The following is a 21,363-nucleotide window of genomic DNA, read 5'->3' as shown; positions in this document are numbered from 1 at the left end:
GCAGCTATAGACACCATTTTGGATGGGTTGTGTGTGTACTAAAGTCAAAGTAAATTGTTGGTGATGGCTAAATGGCTCAGTGGGTAACACCAATCACTTTAGACAAAACGATCAAGGTTCAAATACCCCTCAGGGTGGTCAGTCCACATGTTAAATGGGTGATTTGTGTCAGGAAGGACATCTGCTGTCAAACCTGTGCCAAGCATATCATGTAAGTGATTTGGTTATTATTATTATTTATTTATTTTTAACCACAGCTATATTAACCTCAGGAATTTGAGCTAACCACATGCTAGCCACCATGCTAGGACAAATTCATTAGACTTGTATTTGCAATACAGGATTTCTTTACGGTGTCATTGAGAAATGTTCAATTACCATTTCTAGTAGATAGTACGTATTGTTTTGTTTACAACATATCCACTGCTGATAAAAGACCGTTTGAATGTGATGTAACATGATGACGACATGCCTTGTTTGTTTGCTACAATTGGATTACCACACAAAGAAGTACCATTCATTTGATTATCCAACAGTAATTTGTGAGCAGGAGTTTATCTTGTATTGTCCGGCTGGCCTATTTTTACGTTATACAACAGGTTTGTTGTTATTTTTGTTGTTGTTTCTCCAATGACGTAAATGTGTCAACAAACTGTAATGCTAAAATGTATCTCCACAACTATGAAAATCAGGTCTTGCACGTGCTAATGTTCATGTCTTTGGATGCAACTGTAAAGAAAGTCTCGCTCGTTGCTACACATTGTTTGACATCACGTCGTCATGAACATCATCATTTTTTGGAAAGCACACGCTGGACCAGTTGGGCCACCCATTTCCAGGCAAGCCGCGCCTCGTCTGGCTTTGGGCTGCTCACCTTTTTCTTTCCTGAAGCCTGTCAGCCTTCCCCTCAAAATGGCAATCTGACAATGTCATGCACCTTACGACACGGAGGTTATCTAATCTAATTATACTGTACAGGGCAGCTATGTGATTGTTTTTTTTTTTTCTAAACAGGGTAACAAAATATTTGAGTACTTTATAGGTACATGTCTCATGGAGTTTCTAGGGTGGCCAAGTAAGAAAATTTGAAACTAATTTGCCGAATATGTAAAACGCAAACTCAAAAAAAAAAAAGATTTGTTAAGTGTCCATTCAATGTCGAACGTCTTGCAATAGTCTAACAAATTGTTTTGATTTACTTGCAATTGACCTATATTTGTACTCATTTTGGTATTGGATTTTAGTTTTACATGCTGAAGTATTTTTGTACTGCGCATGTCATGAGTGCAAAAGAGAGAGAGGTGTAGCCGAGCGAGCCTCGTTCGAGAAGAGAGTTCAATAATAAAAAAAATTAAAAAAAGAGACGATCTTAAAATCCTGTCCTGTCGTGTCTGGTTAATTTAGCAGGAAAGACGCCACAAAACATCGTAAACTTGAAAACTATTTGTAACCCGCCCTTTTACCCAGCCTCCGGAAACAACAACAAAACAACATCTTAAGGGTTACAATAGTAAAAGGATGCATGTGACATGTCCTTAAAGTTTTGCCCTTTTGATGGAAAACTACTTTGTCGTGAGAGTTTGTCATCGTTTGTACAAGTGATTCAAATGTGTCTTATGTGATTTTTAATTCATGTATTTTTTCACGTGTCTTTATGTACAACAAAGCCATCCAATTATATACATATGACAAATATTTTCGTTGTAATGCATTGTAATTTGTGAAGCTTTTATGCAACATCTCAACAAGTTAGGGCAAAAGTAGAAATGACATTCTGCTATGATTTAATTATTTGTAATCTAACTGATGGAAGGAGGCCCAGTCGGCCTTCTGTCACCTTTCACATCACCACCCTCACTTAGATAACAATCTCACTGACAAACTTTCTGCAGCACATTTTAATTATAGCAATTATAGTTTAAGAGGTAGAATATTCCTTTCGTAACACAGAGAATGGAAAAACCCATCAACACTATGAGACAATTTGACTGTATAGTATAATATTCGACAATAGTCAGGAAGCAGGCTAGCATCCCTCCAACAACTTGCCTTTTTATTTGTCCAAATCAGGATTCCCCAGTTCCAAAGCAATTCATTTTGTGTTAAATTTTTCAATTCTTCGGTTTATTGTTGATATTTGCCAATTTTATTGTCTGGTTATTAATGTTTTGACTTTTCGTATTGTGTCGTATTGGCCTACTTTTCATCTGGTTGGGAATATTCTTGGGGCTTTCTAATTGACACAGTAACAAACACAAACAAACAAACAAACAAAAAGTGCTCATTAACTCATGACTCGCATGACTTCTTCGCTAGATGACTCGCGATTAATCACAAATTTCATATTTGTTCTAAATGTACAATTAAAAAAAATCTAGGTTTTATACAATTGTTAACAAAAGTGGAAAAAAATGGGAACTAATAGAAATAGTTCAAATGAATTTTTGACGTTTATAGCCGTCAATGGCAGTGAATGAGTTAACCTTGCCTGTCCAATTAAATTGAGTACCTGTAAATAGAAACAGAAAGTTATATTCTCATACACAGAAAAAGGCCAAATTGTTCAAGAAAATTTTCAATTCAAACTATGGAAATAGCATTTTCCCCTCAAAACTGCATGAAATTCATGGCAATTTTCTATTATCTTTTGTCCGTTTCTTCATAAAATAGACATTTTGCATAGAACACACAATATAATAAATTGTCATAAATAAATAAAAATGAAATGAAACTGGAAATGTCCCAATCAAAATATATGGTTGTACATTTTAATGGGCATCTCTGTCAAATATGTCTGCCTTTAGTTCTTGTTTGTAAAACGGCCATAAGAGTACCAATGATATCTTGCATTGGTATCGGTACTCGCCTATCCCTAATAAAAATGCTAGTTAAAGTAACGCACTAAATATAATAAGAGTCTTGATAGAGGATCGGATTACGTCGTAAAATGCAAGTAATCATCATAAATCACTACAAAGGTCATGGGGCTGTTTGCACGACCACCAAATAGCAGGTCCGCCGTCAACCCCAGCATCTTCCCACACACACTTTGACATCACAAGCCAATGCTTTCTATTCCCTGGATAACGACAGCATCATCACACAAATGGCAGCCAAACGTTCACACGCCTACATTAGTAACACTGCATAGGTGTTTTCTACAGTCCCCACCCCACGGCAAAGCTGCTGTGACGGCTCTGCTCGCACCCCCGCCCCACAGCATTGACATCACTCGGCTTGTTTGGTTAAACCACAATATACACTTATGTACTCGCAAGCTTGTGTTTAGGAGAAGCTCTCCGCATTAGCCGCCTCCTCACACGCCTCAATCAGGTGTCGATGTCATTGTCGCTTTGCTTTACTATTCACCGCATCATGGGGGAATTTCACGATAATGTCACTACAATATTTCATCAACTACATATAGGGTGCAGAAATACTGACATTTGTTTTTGTTTAATTTTAATTTTTTATTTTTTTATGATTTTGTTTTTTACACTGTAGAACAATTATGCATGGGAATTATCAACAGTTTCATACATTTTATGCACTGGGTGCATATTTCATCATTGTATAGCACACTGTCAATGATAAAGGCTACTTTTCAATGCCCTGACATTGAGAATGAAATGACTGACTTTGCACTACTTGTACTGTAATTGGACTATAGGCCTATTTGAACTACATAGAACATAGAACTACAGAAATAAAGATGATAGATATGTGTTGTAAAATTACAACATAACATAACAAAACCTAAAAAAAATATTGTATATTTAGAACAGATATAACATTTGTGATTAATTGTGAGTTAACTAGTGAAGTCATGCGATTAATTACGAAAAAATTTCATCGCCTGCGCCCCTCATTTTAAATCATCTTTTCTTCTTTAAAAAAAAAAGTTTTATTTTTTTATTTTTAATAATCTTTTCTTTAAAAAAAATAATAATAAAAAAATTGGGTCGTCAGTCAATTACTTTTTTTTATAATTAATCCCCTGACTTCACTAGTTAACTCACGATTAATCACATATTTTATATCTGTTCTAAATGTACAATAAAAAAAATTCTAGGTTTTCATACTCTTGTTAACAAAAGTGGGAAAACAAATAGTTTGATCTGATTTAGATTTTTTTCAATTATTGATTAATTATGGAACATCAATTATTCTGAAATATCAAGGACAAAAACTCCACAAACATTAAATTACAAATTCAATTTTGCAGAGATAGTAACTGGTGAAATGATTTAGTTTATTAACGAAAGTAACACGTGTTATAATCAGTTAAGTGCTTACACAAACATTGACATCAGCAAGGATGAGATGAAAATATTTCATAATTCTAATTCAATAATTGCAAATATAAATGAAAATATTCCGAATTGTCTTTAAGTGCAATAAGTCAGGTTTTTCAGAAAATACTTTTAAATTCATGTGAACTGTAAATTTCAAGAAAACAATAAGATAAAAAAAAAACAATCCATTCATGGGTTTATGAATCGCTATCAAGCTGCCCACTGCAATTGGTGTGGCGGCACCCTAGCGCCCTCTAACGACCAGCAACTGAATTGGGTACTGGATGGTACTGTATCTGCATATCTGCGTCATCAAATAATTTTAAAATAGTATTTTAATATATTTAAAAAAGAAGACTCCTAAAGATATGAGGCACTCTATAAAAAAGACTGTAACTCCAAAGCAAATTAAAGCTGTCAGCAATTACAACCACATGTTTATTTATTTGTTTAATTTCAATGTAGTACAAAGTAAAAATGAGAGAAACTATGTTGTTATTCAAATACTTTAGAAACTAATGTAAATTCCCAAAATTCAGACTTAATACAGATACAGTAATAAAAAAGTATAGTCAAGTCATTTAATCACATCTATTTGTTGTGGCCCCTGAATATTTTCTGTCACAATAGCGCTCTCTGTTGGAAGAAATGTTGCAGTGCAATTCATCTTTCGGCATTATACATTTTGGACTGTCGCACCCAGTGAAAAAGAACGACAGTTTGGTCCCCATAATGCCGCAAACTAAAATTCCAAGACTATTTTTGAAGGACCCATGTCAGTCATGGAGACACTACCTTACAATCCTCATCATTTTCTCTTCCAACTGAACCACAAATAACTCATTACTAGTACTGTACAGCGTGTGGCAATGAGACTTCAAATACGGACCACTGTAAATAAAATACTATTTAATACATCCTCTCTAAACCTTACACGGGCCGAAAAGCTAAATTAAAAAAATTACGAGGAGAACGGAAAGGCATCACGAGAGGCGTTCAGGAGCATTGGGTCGAAAACGGTTGTGGATATTCGACACTGTCCGGAGGGTCATTTTTGTGCAATGGACTCGCAACCGCCAACAAAACCGTGGGAACGGCGGATTCCCGGGACCATTGGTACACCTATAAATTACAGGTAAACCAATGGGGAAATTTGCTTCCGCAAAATCGGGCTGGTTAGCAACATATGCTAACTGTCTATGCTAAAATCAGAGTTCGATAGACTGTACGTAAAAAGTTCGGCGTACGTAAACGCGTGGTTTTAATAAAGAAGTATTATACAACTCATCTAAAGTGTAAACGCCTTGTCACCACCTGGAGAAATTGCAAGAAAACGTTGTCGTATTGTTTTGCTAACTCGGTAGCCTGGCCTAACACGGTGGCCTTCCAATGTGTTTGTGAACTGTAAGACTCTCTGTTGTTTATCTCATCATTTGTCATCAATATTCAATAACGTGATGCCATTGTGTTCATAGTCTAATAAGTTAGGAGTTTTACTACTATTTTCCACTTTTCTTACAAATACTTAAGTGTTAGCACACGAATAATAACCTACGCAGAAGTGGCGAAAGTACACAATCCAAAAAGACTTGTAAAGTAGAATTTTGCAATCTTAGTGAATAAAAGTAGAAAAAAAATCATAGTCTGAAATGTTAAGTGCAAAGGTCAAAAATATTTGATAACTTGGCTCAATTTAAAAAAATATATATATATATATATACAGTATATATATATCACTGGACATGCTATCAAAACAACGTGTTGTTATGATACATTGCGAACTGATGGGGAGGGGCTCAATTATCAAATGAAAACAGCTAAAAAGATCAAAAAGTATATAGTTTGGCAGATTACTTGATATCAACTAAGGAGTAGAAAGTACAGATAATTAGTTGGGCATACAAGTAAAAGGTGTTTAGATAAAATACGCAAATAAAGTTTACTTAAGTGCATCTGTTGTTATCACCAAACAGGTCTACAGACTTTGGACCTCATGCAGGCCCCTCTATTGGACCTCCCGTCATGACCAGAGTTGCACCTCCTCTGCCCCCACGTCCCGTGCAGCAGTCCTACCGTCCATCTTACAGCTCCTTCACCTCCTCTTACAGCCCCTATGGGAACTCCATCTACGGAGGCTACAGCCCCTACAGCCCTTACAGCGGCGGCGGCGGCTACGGCCTCGGAGGTTACGGTCGCTTCTCCCACGCTGAGGATGCGGCTCCCAGTCGCTTCGTGCAGCAGGCGGAGGAAAGCAGCCGCGGCGCTTTCCAGTCCATCGAAAGCATCGTCCAGGCCTTTTCCTCTGTTAGCACGATGCTAGACGCCACCTTTTCAGCCGTCTATAACAGCTTTCGCGCCGTGCTGGACGTGGCCAACCACCTGACGCGGTTGCGTGCGCATCTTACCAGGGTTTTGTCAGCATTTGCGTTGGTGCGCACTTTGAGATACCTCTACCGACGCTTACAGAGATTGCTGGGTCGGGGTTCCGCCTCGGAAGTTGAGGATTTATGGGCAGACAGCGCAAGCGACGCACTGGCTGGACCCAGAGACCCCGGAGCCGGAATGGACGATCAGACGGTGAAGTCGTGGCCAATTTTTCTGTTTTTTGCTGTGGTCCTGGGTGGACCGTACCTCATTTGGAAACTGCTGAGCTCTGCCACCGGCTCTGAAGATAGAGGTACGATTTTTCTTACATCGAAGATTTTATATGTGATTTATAATGGGTGTGGTTGTGTTGTCTGGCAGCCACTAACTGGGCCAGTGGAGAGGACGACCATGTTGTGGCGAGAGCTGAGTACGACTTTGCAGCTTCATCCGAGGAGGAGGTTTCTTTCCGGGCTGGCGACATGCTCAACCTCGCACCCAAAGGTGAGGAGAGGGAAGCCTGACGGTATTTCTTCTTAACTAGTTAACTTTCTTTGGTGTTTTCAGTTTGGGAAGATCACATTTGAATGGAGTGCTTGAAACAAACATTTGTGCTTTTTAGATTTATTTATTTTAGATATTCTAGAATAGGTAAGTATTTGTTCATCACTTCATTTTTAGAATGCTGGTCCACCATGTTTGATTTCTAAATTATTTTCCTTTTACAAAACCCAGCATCAAACCGTTGCCATCACAAAAACGTCATCGCGTTACTATTTTAACACGCCTACATCATGTTAATAGGCGAGCTTAACTTAAATGTAGCAATGAAGGCGGAGTGTACAGTAAATACAATTTAAATTGCAGATCTGCCTCACGGCTAACAAGTGTAAACAGAAGTAAACTAAAACAAGGCTGAAACATTTTTAAAAATGTCTTAAAAAACTGGAAGAAGAGAGGCTGAAAATGACCATATGGCCATAAAATTACCAAAAATGTCAGAAATTTAACAGAAAGGCAGGAAAGTCTACAAATGTCTAAAAAATTACAAACAAAAAAATATTATAATATATTTAGCCACAATATTGACAAGTAACTGTAACTGAACCAATCAATGGAGATGCCCAACCCATTCCCTTAGAAGGGGCGGCTCATTGGTCCAATTTGAGTTGAGACGGTGGAGTGAGCCAATCAGGATTGGACGTAAGCTGCCCTGTGTCACTCCAACTGGTGTTTCAGCACAGCACTTATTAGGCAGATTTTTTAAACAATCAAAGTCCTACATTGAAAAAAAATGTACACATTTATGTAATGTTCCTCTTTTTCTAAAAAATTATAAACTATATCTTAATCGTGCGATTATTATTATTATTTTGTGTCAGTCCCGCCACAGCTCCCACTACCGCATTTTGACGCTTAGTGTGTTTTTCACATTCTTTCTCCTGTCATATTCAGAGCAACAGCCCCGTGTGCGCGGCTGGCTGCTGGCCAGCCTGGACGGGCAGACGACAGGCCTCGCCCCCGCCAATTACGTCAAGGTACTCGGCAAGCGGAGAGGCCACAAGCAGGCCGAGATGGAGAGGCTGGCTCAGGTGCAGCAAGGGGACTCCCGGACTGCGCTTGCTAAAAATGCGAATCCTTCCTCTGAGGAGTTGTTGGAGTCTGTGTACAAAGAAACACCAACTTCCACCAGTGCAGGACTTTCAAATTCCAGTTCCAACACAGTGGTTAACATGCCAGAGAAAACTGACCTGTGAATTTTCTGCTAGTTTGAACTTAACTTTATGCAAGTTTGTTCATTTATGACTCACGTTCACTGTTCAACTATAAATGTTGATTGGTTAACAGTAAAAGTAGTTTATGGAAATGTTTCATTAATGGTCAGTACACACACATGTTGTTCTTTGTTTCAAAACGGTGTTCAAATTATTAAATTATATTTAAATAATTTACATATAAAATGGTTTGTGTTTGTTTGGTTTTGTGTTTTCATAATGAGAAGCAACTGGGTTTGACCGCGTCCCGAAATACAAAATAGTAGTGTAATTACATGATCAAATTATTTTGTCAAATAAATCCTTTGGAAAATCCCTGTTATGCTGTTTTGCATGCTTGAAAAAAAAGTTGTTTAATTTGTTGTTCACATCAGTAAAACCTAATGGTTTGAGTGAAAGTGAATATAAACGTACTTTTTCTTCTTCTAATAAACACATTAGCTTGAGGGAATTGGCTAGCCGTCGTCTCCTAGCAACAGGACGCTAGGTTTCCAGTTTAGGTTTAACTGGAGCGAATAAATCACCTAGCACGCATAACATTTGCATGATTTATGACGTAACTTGGGTTTCACATTGACGACTTTTCTCTGCGCAAATTAGGTAATTATGTTTTTAAGTTTGTGTGCGTGGGTTACCCTAAGCGAATGACCGAACTACTGAAGTGAAATGTGGTGGAGCGTTCAGGGTACAAATTATTTGACAATACCAAATCGTTGTTACTTTGCGTCCAGTATTGCCAAGATTGATTACAACATAAAACCTTTTAGATCGGTTTTTAACTTTAAATAAACATATGCATGCAGGTTAATCGCAAAAGCCGCGTATAAAACCATACAATGACCTCCGAGTCTCCAATGCCGCTAAAAGAAGGCGAAATTTCGAGGATTCCATGAAGGCACCACATTGTGTCCGACAAAGTTAGCTAGCATTAGCAATGCCGTTAGCCGCCGACAGGACGTCTCAGCATCAGCATCACCGGTTCTCAATGACAAAACACATGTCGATCTAGTTTTGTATGAAAGGATGCAAAAAAATATCTCTTTGACAGCAGGTAAGTATGTAACTGTTGTTTCACGCGTCTGCTATTTTCTATCTTTATTCATTTAGTGAAGAAGATGGTGATTTTGTTAGGGCATCTTACAGAACAGTAGACGGGCTCGGCCTATGTTAGCATCATCTCACCAACATCAGCGTAACGATATAAACATTACAAGCGTGTCTAAAGGTCCTTGTTATGAAATGGCGCAGGAAAAAAATGGAACACCTAGAATGTGATGACACGTAATTCTTAGCTGTTATACATAATAATATGAACTTTTTAATAATGGTACTTGTCTGCATTAGTAGCAGGGGGAACCATCTAATCCTAACCTAATAAGATTATTTTTCTCGTGTTTATTAAGTTTAGTCAAAATCCTTCATTTTCACATTTTGAAAATAGCAACAACGTTGATCTTGTTTTCTTGTCAGAAATGAGTCGCTGCTCCTTGGACAACAACAACTTTCCCTATGACAACAATGTCCTGGTTCTGGACATGGTGCTTGGGTCCCTCTGGGGTCTGTCCCAACCAATAGACTGGGATAGCGTGGCAAAGCTTGTTCCAAGCTTCACTCCCAAAGAGGTACATATATGAACAGCCCATCTGCCCGTGATTGCCTTTCACCAGCCATCTGGTTTGTAACACAGAACTACTTACTGGATGTTACAGTGTGCACTTCGCTTTGAGGAGCTGAAAAGTTGTGGAGGTCTTCCTCACGTGGATGACCAGTGTAATGCGGTCACAACAGGAGTGCCCTCGTATGGCGCGTCAATTGTACTGGACACTGGTCAAGCAGCGGGGACAGGAAGTAATCACAATGCCTGTAGAGGTACAGGTAATTTAGTTCCTTAATGCCTTCCACTTCTGGACTTCTTTACTTTGTTTAGTTCAGTTTGTGTCTTCAAAATATCACTTTACAATACAAACCATGCATTAAAAACAAATAGCAAAAGGATGGCGCAATTGGCTCCAGTCTTCTTTGTAACTTGTGTCCACGCAGGGCGCAAATTAACACTCTCAGGAAGTGATTGCACTTTAGAGAAGAAAGACAAACGAGCCTTGAGCGAGGATGCTGACAAACCTCAAAAACTAAGAGAGTAAGTTCGCATCGATTCGTCAGTATCTTATGGTATATATATAATTCTATTTTATAATTATTATATTATATAATTATAATTTCTTATATATAATGTCACATAAACGATGCAAAATTGTCCCCACACAGTCCCAACATGGTGATCCACGTGTGTGACGAGACCAAGAACCTGAAACAGGATTTCACATGCCCCAGAGATCTTCTGGTCAAAGAGATGCGCTACTTTGCCGAGTATTTATCCATGGACTCGCAGAGATGGGAAGAAGTGGACATCTCGGTTCACTGCGACGTCCAAATCTTCGACTGGCTCATGAACTACGTCAGGAGAAACTCATCCAAGGACAAACCTCGACTCGGTAAAATCCACTTGGGGGTATCTGAGCTGTCACTTGTCAACTGGCTTGACTTTTTGTTGTTGTTTTGCTGGATCACTGGCTGTGTGTGTGTCGTGTGTTGTTGGTTGGTCATATGGTGTTTGTCGGTTACAGAGCCCAGCAATGTCATCTCAATCCTGATCTCCTCCGAGTTCTTGAAGATGGACACGTTAGTAAGTGTGGTGATGTGCAACGCTGGATTGTTGGTGTTGATTTGAGGGCGACTTGTTTTTCTCCAACCAAATTCTAAATGATAAGCAAATTGATTTTTAAACACATCCCTGTTCCAATTCTGTCTTTGGTCGGTTTTTGCATTTAACTATATATATAGGAATAATTTTTCTGAGAAAACAAGAGGTCCTTCTGTTGCTTGGATGTAAAAAGTGTGCAGTGTAGATATAATTAGGCTAGACCAGCGGTCGGCAACCGTTCCTGTCAAAAGAGACACGTGAGGTCAAATATTTAACCACAAACCTGTCTGGAGCCGCAAAACATTTGAACATGGTTATGAATGAAGCAGTGTGTTATTATTAGTCTAATGTACTGACGACCCAAGAGCTCATTAGAGCGGCATCATAACAGAAAAATATGCAGCATTAATTACTTCAGTTTTTTTTTTTTGTGTTCATTTTTCATACTTCATTTTCATGCATTTTTTGACATATTATGGTAATTTTCCTCTTTAACTCATTTGCTCCCAAAAACGTATAAATATGTTCTATTTTAAATGTTTTAAGTGTCACAAAGACGCATTTATACGTTTTTTTTGTTTTTTTTTTAATGCTAAACTATAGCATATAGAAGGCTTTGATGCAGCCTCTTAACGGCAAAGAACGGTTGACGAAATGGTAGTTATTACACAAACGGCCAGCAGATGGCAGCAGAGCAAAAGAGATCAACCAGGGCCATGTTGAAAAAAAAACCCAATTACTCACAATTCTAAATAGATAATGTGGATAATGATGAAACTTAGCTATATTCTAATGCTAATTAAATAGAATCATACTTTTTTTTTCCTGATGAAAAAAGAGACTCTAATCCATGTTTTATAGCAATAGAACACAATATTCTGTGGGCCTTGCAAAATCTGTCAAAATCCAGTAAAACATCCAGGAGCGAAGGGGATTACTTCTATGAAAATGGCTGGGAGTGAATGAGTTGAGACATTTTTGGACATTTTTTTTCTGCTTTTTTCATAGACTGTTTATGGTCATTTCTGGCTTTTTCGCTTCCTTTTACGGCCACTTTTTGGACATTTTTAGGTATTTTTCCTCTACCCTTCGTCTCTTTCGCTTTCTTTACCTAACATTTTTTACTCTATTTTCTGAATATTTTATTATTCATTTATTCATTTAAAGAATATTTTATCTAAAAATAGAAATGTACAAAAATATATAATTTTTTTCAGAGCCGCAGGTTGCAGACCCTTGAGCTAGACATTGGACACATTTTTTGCTAAAGTGAATTTGTTGAATAGGTATCTGGAAATGACACAAAAAAAAGTAGAAAGACTCAATGTGGAAATTAACACCCGCAAACCCTAATGAGAATAAATTGTATAAAAACAGATGGCTTAATCTAAACACGACCTTTTGACATACTTTTGCCACATTCTCATGTCATTAACAGCCAGCAGATAACCTTCATTCTACAATGAGAAACATCCCTAACTTCCCGCTATCCCTCTACCTACGCACAGGTGGAAGAATGTGTCCAGTATTGTCACAAACACATGAGCGCCATCGTGGCCACGCCCTGCAACATGAACTGCATCAACAGTAACTTGGTGTCGCGGATCGCCGAGCTCTTTAACCACAATGAGGCGGACGACATCAGGGACAAAAAAGATAAGTTTAAGAGGTAAGTGCAATCGGGGAGCATGAGGTCAACAGATATTGGAAACTTATGGATTGATCACCTGCTAATTACTCCGAAGTGATTAACACCCTTCTCTTATTCTGCCCTCACTTTACAAAGCAAATTGTTCCAAAAGAAGATTGAGCTTCTCTTTGACCCGAACTACAAGAACCGAGATTCCCCAAGAAACGCCTCAACTCTCTACAGGTCAAGAATAGAAACTTTATCATTTTCATGTGCAACATATTATTTTTTATATTTTATTTTTTATAAACAGGGTGCTTAACAAATGTATTAGCCCACCTATTATAGAGTGGCCAACATCATGAAGTGCTTTTAGATTTCTCATTTTAAACATATCATTTCAATCTGAATTCACCATTAAGTTTCAGATGGCTCACTGGGCTTCCTTGAAGTGCAAAATTTTTGAAGCGCAACACTATAAACTAGGGATGGGCAAGTAAATCAGCCTTATTTCAAGTTATCAGTACAGTGACAGTAGCCAATACAATCAAGAATAATAAAAAAAAAGCCATTAATTTCAAGCAATTTTAAGGGAAAATGCTATGTTAGGCTTTATAGGTCTTTCTTTAAAATTAGCTGTCATTGTTTTTTTTAATGTATCAAAAGTACTCATGGTATCGATGCTTGCAGGGATGTGATTTTTCCGCGAATTCGCGGAATTCCGCTTTTTTTATCTCCCCCCCAAAAAAAAATTCCGATTTTTTCTTTTTTTTTGTAGTTCATTGTGTATGCACATGACTCCGACAGATAACATCTTCTGCTATAACAAAGACATTTGTGGTATGCTCTAATATGAGTTACTTTTCATTTGGTCATGATACAATTATTTGTTCATGAAATTTGAACTCTTCAACATTATTTATGTGTTAACTTAGTAATCACATTAGTTAGATATGATGATATTCTCTGTGATAGTTTTTAAAAGCAAAGGCAGTCCAATGTTTTTGAATGTGACTGAATTTGAGTTGACTAAAACTGCCATTTTATATGGGATAGTTCAATATACATTGAAAATTTATGCTGTTGTTTTGTCTATTTCTTTGTCATGTGAGTGCATTGAAAGTACTTAAAAACACGGAAAACCCATGACCTCCGGGGGGCTGCGCCCCCCTTGTCCCCCCACCAGGGCTCTGCCCTGGACCTAGCTGGGTGCCAGTGGCCCCCAGACCCCCGGCTAAATTTTCAGATAATTTCACTTTGGTCAAATCACATCCCTGTGCTTGGTATCGGTATCAGTGATTACTCAAAAGTTGAGTACTTATGCTGGTATCAGTCTGGGGATGGAAAAAAGTAATATCAAGCATCCTTACTATTTTCCTTTTAGAAATGCAAATATAGAACTTTAAATTTACAGGAATCATTTTTTTTCGTTTTCAGCGATGTTTTATGTGAAGCAGTAAATTTGGAAATTGGTAGATAACAGTAATTGTATTTTAGACATTTAAAAAATGTTTTTGTTACGAGCTTTTACATACTATATATTAACAATTACATAAACATAGATGGGCATTTTATGTCTGACAAATGCCCATAAAATGAACAACCACATATTTAAAATGCAACTTTTTCTGATCATTGGATTATTATTATTATTTTCATTTTATTTATTTATTTATTTAAATGTATTTTTATGTGTTTTCTATTTTAAAAAAATATGTATTTTATGAACGAATGGAAAAAAAGCTAATATAAAATTGCAGTTCATTTTAGGCAAAATTACGTTAAAAAAATTGTTAAATATATAAATAAAAAGTATGAGTGGTATCGGTACTTGGTATTGGTATATTGAGCACTCATACTGATATCAATCTGGAAAAAAAAGTGGTATTGAACATCCCAACATAAACATTCATTTTGTTAATTAATGCTGTTAAATTAGGGAAGGTGTGGCATTATCAATCAATATATCAAACTTTATTCCTATAGAACTTTTCGTACAACAATTGCAACTCAAAAGTGTTTTTTTTTAAACACTCAAATTCCATCTTGACTCCCCTGCCAGTTATTCTTGATAACTGCTACCATGTGCAGTGGAAATGAATGAATGCCATAACATCACCAACTAAAACAAAAAAATTAAAAAAAAAGAATGTCAAATAATTACAAGTACAAAAATTGTGAACATTTTCCTTCTCCACATTCAGGTGTGGCCTGTGCCTGAAGATGCTGACTGATCCCACACAGAGGAAGATTTCGTGCGTGGCGGGCAAAATCAACATCGACTCTCGTGGAGAGATTGTCTACACGCACTCAAGGTATGACGGATGCGTGACTCCAACTCGCCATGGACGCACCATCACGTGATCTTTGCGTGTGTGCAGACAGAAAAACTGGGATGCCAATGAATACATTAGCAGTCTGTACGAGGAGCTCAAATCGTGGGTTTTGGTCTACTGGAGAATCTGGGGGACCATCAACTGTCTCACTTGCTCTCGTTGCCAACAGGTTTGCAAATACAAGGAGAAGCAACATCATATGGGATTTTTTTTTTTTTTAGTGTGTGTGTGTTTGTGTGTAGGAATTTGTATGCGCAGAGCTGACCCGTTGCCGCTACCACCCAGAAAGCGTCATGTACCCTAGCACGGGGGTGGACAAAAACTGGAATGGGACGGGGGTCTACCCCTGCTGCAACCAGACGGTACTGCGCTTTGACCCCACTGGGACGCCCAAGGTACGTACACACACACACACACACACACACATATATATATATATATAAAATAAAAACGAGATTAAAAAAATACAAATAAATCTGTAAATAAATAAACAAATCTATATATATATATATATATTTTTTTTTTTATTTACACATTTATTTTTATACTTATTTTTATTTTATATATATATGAGAGAGAAAAATAAGAGAAAATAAAATAAAAATAAGTATAAAAATAAATGTGTAAATAAAAAAAAATTATATATATATATATATTTATTTATTTACACATTTATCTTTTTATTTTTTAATCTCGTTTTTATTATATATATATATATATATATATATATATATATATATATATATATATAAAATAATATAAATGGAATTATTTATATATATATATATATATATATATAAATAATTCCATTTATATTATTTTTTTGCATTTAATTTTTTAATTATATATTTTATATCCGTTTTTTTTTTTTTTTTAACTTGTACTTATTTATTTATTTATTTATTTTGGCAGTTTTAGTCCTCGGATACTCGGATGCCTTCACGTCATTTTCACTTCTTTGTCATGAAAGCGTGTTGACAAATGTTTACATTCAGGGTTGCAGAATGCGAGACCACATCGTGAACGTGCCGAACGAGGAGGACTGCGACGAGGCCGCCTCGGCTCAGACCCGAGTCCTCAATGACCTCCTGCTGCACAGAGACGCCGTGTGCGTGTCGAACCCGCCGCCTGCCGATGGGTGAGCGTGGTCGCCTTACGTCAGTCAAACGGTGACATCTTTGTGGAGATGTTTTGCTAACCTGCTGAAATTGAGATTGTCTCTCCCTTTAAAACTATTGTGCGCTGTATGTGTGTGTATGTGTGTGCGTGTGGATCAGAGTTGAAGAACGCCCGACTGATATGGAAAGGGACTGTGATGTCCTTTTGGAGTCAGCGAGGGGAGATTTGAGCACCGTAAGTCGTTCTCTCTTTCTTTTTATGTTCTTCTCTTTTTCTCTCCCCCCCCCCATTTCTGACTCGTGCCACTTTCTCTTTGCACCAGTTTTCTCTTTTGAAAAACTGGACTCTGCAACTGGTAGGACTGCTTCCTTTTTATGTCTGTGAAGATTCTGCTAACCCAATAAACTGAAGATGAGATCTTTTATTATGAACTAGTTTGATATTCTTATATTAGGGTCAAACTTTACCTGCAAGACAAATGGAAAAATAACTCAACACAAGTTCTGTTTAAAGATATCAGTCAAGATGTGAACTATTCTGTGAATCATTAACTCATTCACTGCCATTGACGGCTATAGACGTCAAAAATTAATTTGGACTTTTTCTATTAGTTTCACTTTTTTTTCTCACTTTTGTTATCATGAGTATGAAAACCTAGAAAAAATATATTATAACTAGTGAAGTCATGTGATTAATTAACATGAAAAAAATTAACCGCCCGAGGCCCCTAATAAAAAAATATACATTAAAAATTAGGGGCGTCAGACGATTAAATTTTTTTTAATTGTAATTAATCGCATGACTTCAATAATGAACTCGCAATTAATCATACATTTTATGTTATAAATGTACAATAAAAAAAATCTAGGTTTTCATACTCTTGTTAACAAAAGCGGAAAAAAATACAACTAACTAGAAATAGTTCAAATGAATTTTTGACGTCTATAGTCGTCAATGGCAGTGAATGAGTTAAAATACGCAGGGAAAAAAATCATAATCTGAACATGTCCCTCCAGAGGCAGCAGTCTCTCCTGTCAGAGGATGAGGAGTACACCACAGGGTCGGAGGTCACGGAGGATGAGGTGGGAGATGAAGAGGAGTTGTCCAAGAAGCAAGGTGACGTATCTGCCTCGTGACCTGCATGCTCCCATGCTAATTAATCACAAAACACAAAGTGCATTTGTTTCTCAGTACCACCTGGTATCGGTATCGGGACGATACACGGACTTATTTTATGCTATCGGTACTCGTGACGGGGGCCGATACCAGTATCAGGTTACCTCCTGTGGCTGTTCTTTTTTCTTTACTTGACCTGACGTCCATTAACTCATTCACTCCCAGCTATTATCACAGAAGCAATGCCCTTCACTCCCGGCTGTTTTACTGGATTTTCACGGATTTTGCAAGGCCCACAGAATATTGTGTTGTATTGCTATAAAAACATGAAACCTGGTTCATTCTCTATGCTCTGCTGCCACCTGCTGGCCGTTTGTGTTATAACTACCATTTCTTCAACCGTTCTTTGGAGTTGAGAAGCTGCACCAAAGCCTTCTATATATAAAACTTCTTTTATAAAAACGTATGAATATGTCTTTGGGTTACGTAAAACATTTAAAATAGAACGTATTTATATGTTTTTGGGGGCACATGAGACTTTTTCTGGACACTGAATTGTTAGTTTCATTATATTTATTTATTTATTTGTTTGTTTGTTTAAAATGATTTTATTGCATTGCTGCTGTGTGGATAATAGTTATGCCAATATTTTATTTTATTTTTTACATTTTTATGTTTTTGGGATGTCTGCATTCAATTTCATCCCATAAACATAAAAATGTAAAAAAAGAAGAAAAAAAAAGAAAAAAAATGCCAAATGTTTTTCATGTAGCAGATGTGTATTTAATTTAAAAAAAATGGAAAAAAGATAATATAAAATTGCTATTAATTTAATGCAATTTTAAGGAAAAATGCTATATCGGCATATCTTTAAAATGATCTGTCATTGTTTTTACTGTATCAAAAGTACTAGTGGTATCGGTTCTTGGTATCACTATCAGTGACTACTCAAGAGTTGAGTACTTGTACTGGTCTGAAAAAAAAGTTTTGTCAAATATCCCTAAAATACTTTTACAATCGAGCAAACATGCAATCGTCTACGTTTTACCTGTAAATCAGTCACAAGAAGAAAAATATATATTTTGTGCACTCCAACTCTCCGCCGCGTCTATAAATAGCCTAATTTGTCTATAAAATTGTTGCCAATACAACTCTGCTCTCTGACAATGAGAGCGCCACTGCCACCTACTGTTGTGGATGTGCAATTACACTTTATTCTAGTATGCCCCGCCCCTAAAAAGTTCCCTGAGGTCTTACATGGCATCGCCTCCCCATTTCCCCCACTTACATTAAGCACGCACGTTTACCATGCTTTTTGCCAGACTACCTCGATTTTAAGACCGTGTTTCCACGGCAACGCGCTAGCTGTAGGCAACACTTAGCGGGAGCACGCTGACCCGACCGACTGATGACGGAGCAGAGCAACAAATGAAGAAGACGCAGCCTGAAGTCAAAACGTGGCCGCTGGATGGACGTTGGGTGTTCTGACTTCAGTCAATTCTCACTTTGTGTAAAGGTCATGACCTCTTCTTAACATCCTTTTCGTGCAGGTAGTGATGGAGTGTTGGCGGGACACTTTCATTGAATTTTGTGAGCCTATCAGTGACGCATACAGTAAATGAAGTGACGTGCACAGGAAATCCTATTTATAGAAGCTCACCTAACTGTTAAGATTCCTATCGTTTCTATTTAAAGCAGGTGCAAAGATAACTTTGACTGCCCCCTCTCCTTTTATTTATTAATTAATTTTTTACTTGATATTGAATGTGATATGTGGTGAAGTCCCTTTATTCATTTGTGCAGCATGTACTCTGAATATCAAGCAAGATGCAGTATAAGTGAAATGCCATCTCAAAAACCGACAGATGGATTCATTTTTAATATTATCTCCGGGTGTAGTGCCAAAGTACTTAACCCCGTAAAATTTTATTATTTATTTTTTTAACCTTTACCACACAAAAGTGGAGATTCTTTGAAAAGGGTTCATTGTAAACAGGTATTTAAACTTCAAACATCTGGAACAAATGCAAAAAAAAATTGTAATTTTTTTTTTCGCTGAGATTTCCTACTACGTGCGTGGTCATTGAACGCATCTAGAATCTTTTGCTTCTCCGCGATGAATACTTTTTTTTTCTTGTTACAAAACTTTGTTTCTAAAACGGTAAAAAATAATAATTATTATGACAAACAAACAAAAACATGCGTTGTATTGTAAATATTTTGGCACAACACCCGTTTACATTCTGTTCAATCACTTCCTATTTCTTTCCTTGACCAGCAGATGACGTCAGATGCGCCTTCAAGTATCTCGTCATGTCCTTGTTTGTGTGTCCGCAGCTGCCAAAAGGGCCAAGAAGAACAACAGAGTTCTTAAAAAACAAATGTCCTCGCCAAACCTCCAGCGAAAAGTCAAACCGGACAAAGTGAGTCACAGTTTGGATACGCATTATGAACGTGACTATAATGTATTATTTACTCTAACAACAGTACCTGACACGTTTGACATTTCAAACTGTGTTGATTTGCAAATGTTTTCTTTCTACAGTCACAGTGCAGACACAACTCTCCTTTCATGTGAGTTTATCTGTGGAAACAAAAACTTATTATATTCTTATTGGATACATTTTCCTGTTTTAGTCCAAAAATATCTTATGAAACGCACATTATATCTCTGTTTCTTAATCATAACCTTGTTGGTTTCCTATGCACATTCACCGAAACGTTCTTTATTGAAAAATAAAATATGAGATTTTTTTCCCTTCAAATTTGGTGTTGTTGGTATGAATGGTAGTTTGTCTATTATGTACCTGCTGACCAGTCCAGGGTGTACCAAACCTATCATCTAAAAGTCAGCTGTGATTGTATTTGAAAATAAATCTGCAATTGATCTGTATTAACTATAAAATTAAAAAAAAATAAAATACTTGCATTCAATAACGGAGTGATCATTTGTTATTTGTGCACTTTAAGAGTGAGCGTCCAGAAAAGTAAGTGGGACAGTTCTCGATCCATGCGGTACAACCAGGATGCTCAGAGAGAAGAAGGTAAACAGATTTGGGTGAAGATTGCGTTTTAAACACGTTGCCATGACGACACCTCATTCGGTTTCCTAACAGACCAGCGTCGCATGGGCGAGATGATCGACTACCTCACCAAGATGCGCTTTGGGGACCAGGAGCAAAACAGATCCAAGGATACAAAAGAAGTGAGTGCGCAATGCATGCAACATTTTTGAGTTCACCTGAATTTATTTGATATGTGCGTCGCAGCCAGCGGGGGGAATCTACTCCAGACTGGAGGCGCAATTCAAGAGTGTCACTCAAAGCAGACACGCCTTTGACAAGACACCAAGGTGGGCTAGATAGGAAGTAAATCCGTTTTGTTGAAAATTGAAAAAAAAAAAAATGTTATCTTTTGTTTCGGTGTTCCCTTGCAGGCCTAAAATACGCTACGCTCAGATCCGGGCAAACGTAGAAAAGTGATGGCTGAGCACAGTAACATTAATAACGTGCTTCAGGCATGTCCGCTTGCTGGCCATTCATCGACCCACCACCACACTTCACTCCGAGCGCCCCCCCTCTGCTAAACTCAGGTGACCGTGTCGGGATCAGCACGCTCTGCGGTTTTGTTTGTGCAGCTGTGCTCAGTCCTTGGAAAAACAAGGAGCTCCCTGTGACCCGGATCAGCTCGGAGGAGGAAGCGCACGGCGCTCTTGCTGTTTTTCTGGAGGATTTATTTTTGGACTACAGACAAGTGGGTGCGGGGGAGGGAGGGGCTTTGAAAAGGACATGAGAGCTCATCATAGTAGCGCACTTTTGGCGTGAGGAGCATGAAGCATGAGTGTGTGCGTGCCATCTTCATCATCACTTGCACTGCAGTCCTTGTATCATGGAAAGGAAATGTGTAGTATTTGTGATTTATCGCACTATCAAGTTAGCAAATCTACATTATTAGACTGCTTTGAACAGAAATAAAACAGCAACAACACTGCTTTATCGGTCTGTATTTTTTTTTAATTATTCTATGC

At 37.5% G+C, this 21,363-nt stretch overlaps 2 protein-coding genes across 10 annotated transcripts; both read left to right on the top strand.

Annotated features, from left to right (window-relative positions):
* Nucleotides 1-5,274: 5,274 nt before the first annotated feature.
* pex13 (peroxisomal biogenesis factor 13) lies at nt 5,275-8,756 on the top strand. The gene is made up of 4 exons (XM_077581975.1): nt 5,275-5,430; nt 6,269-6,972; nt 7,041-7,163; nt 8,115-8,756. The coding sequence occupies exons 1-4, from the start codon at nt 5,357-5,359 to the stop codon at nt 8,414-8,416; spliced, it is 1,203 nt and encodes a 400-aa protein (XP_077438101.1). The 5' UTR covers nt 5,275-5,356; the 3' UTR covers nt 8,417-8,756.
* Nucleotides 8,757-9,364: 608 nt separating this feature from the next.
* sanbr (SANT and BTB domain regulator of CSR) lies at nt 9,365-21,326 on the top strand. 9 transcript variants are annotated; one of them, XM_077581370.1, is made up of 21 exons: nt 9,365-9,485; nt 9,905-10,056; nt 10,144-10,309; nt 10,475-10,571; nt 10,700-10,926; nt 11,059-11,117; nt 12,644-12,804; nt 12,922-13,008; nt 14,970-15,080; nt 15,147-15,270; nt 15,344-15,496; nt 16,097-16,239; nt 16,379-16,454; nt 16,543-16,575; nt 17,237-17,336; nt 19,674-19,759; nt 19,882-19,910; nt 20,307-20,380; nt 20,453-20,541; nt 20,610-20,688; nt 20,773-21,326. In XM_077581370.1, exons 1-21 carry the CDS (start codon nt 9,458-9,460, stop codon nt 20,808-20,810), a joined length of 2,112 nt encoding a protein of 703 aa, XP_077437496.1. In that variant the 5' UTR covers nt 9,365-9,457; the 3' UTR covers nt 20,811-21,326. The 9 variants fall into 9 exon arrangements, 4 of the variants coding, with proteins under 4 accessions (XP_077437496.1, XP_077437495.1, XP_077437497.1 ...); XM_077581369.1 differs by having other exon boundaries at nt 20,606-20,688; XR_013296108.1 differs by lacking the exons at nt 20,610-20,688; nt 20,773-21,326 and having other exon boundaries at nt 19,618-19,759; nt 20,453-20,527.
* The last annotated feature ends 37 nt before the right edge of the window (nt 21,327-21,363 follow it).

The sequence above is a fragment of the Vanacampus margaritifer genome, chromosome 12 (genome assembly GCF_051991255.1).
Source record: "Vanacampus margaritifer isolate UIUO_Vmar chromosome 12, RoL_Vmar_1.0, whole genome shotgun sequence".
In the NCBI taxonomy this organism is placed as follows: Eukaryota; Metazoa; Chordata; class Actinopteri; order Syngnathiformes; family Syngnathidae; genus Vanacampus; species Vanacampus margaritifer.
This window is presented reverse-complemented; position numbering and strand designations above follow the sequence as displayed.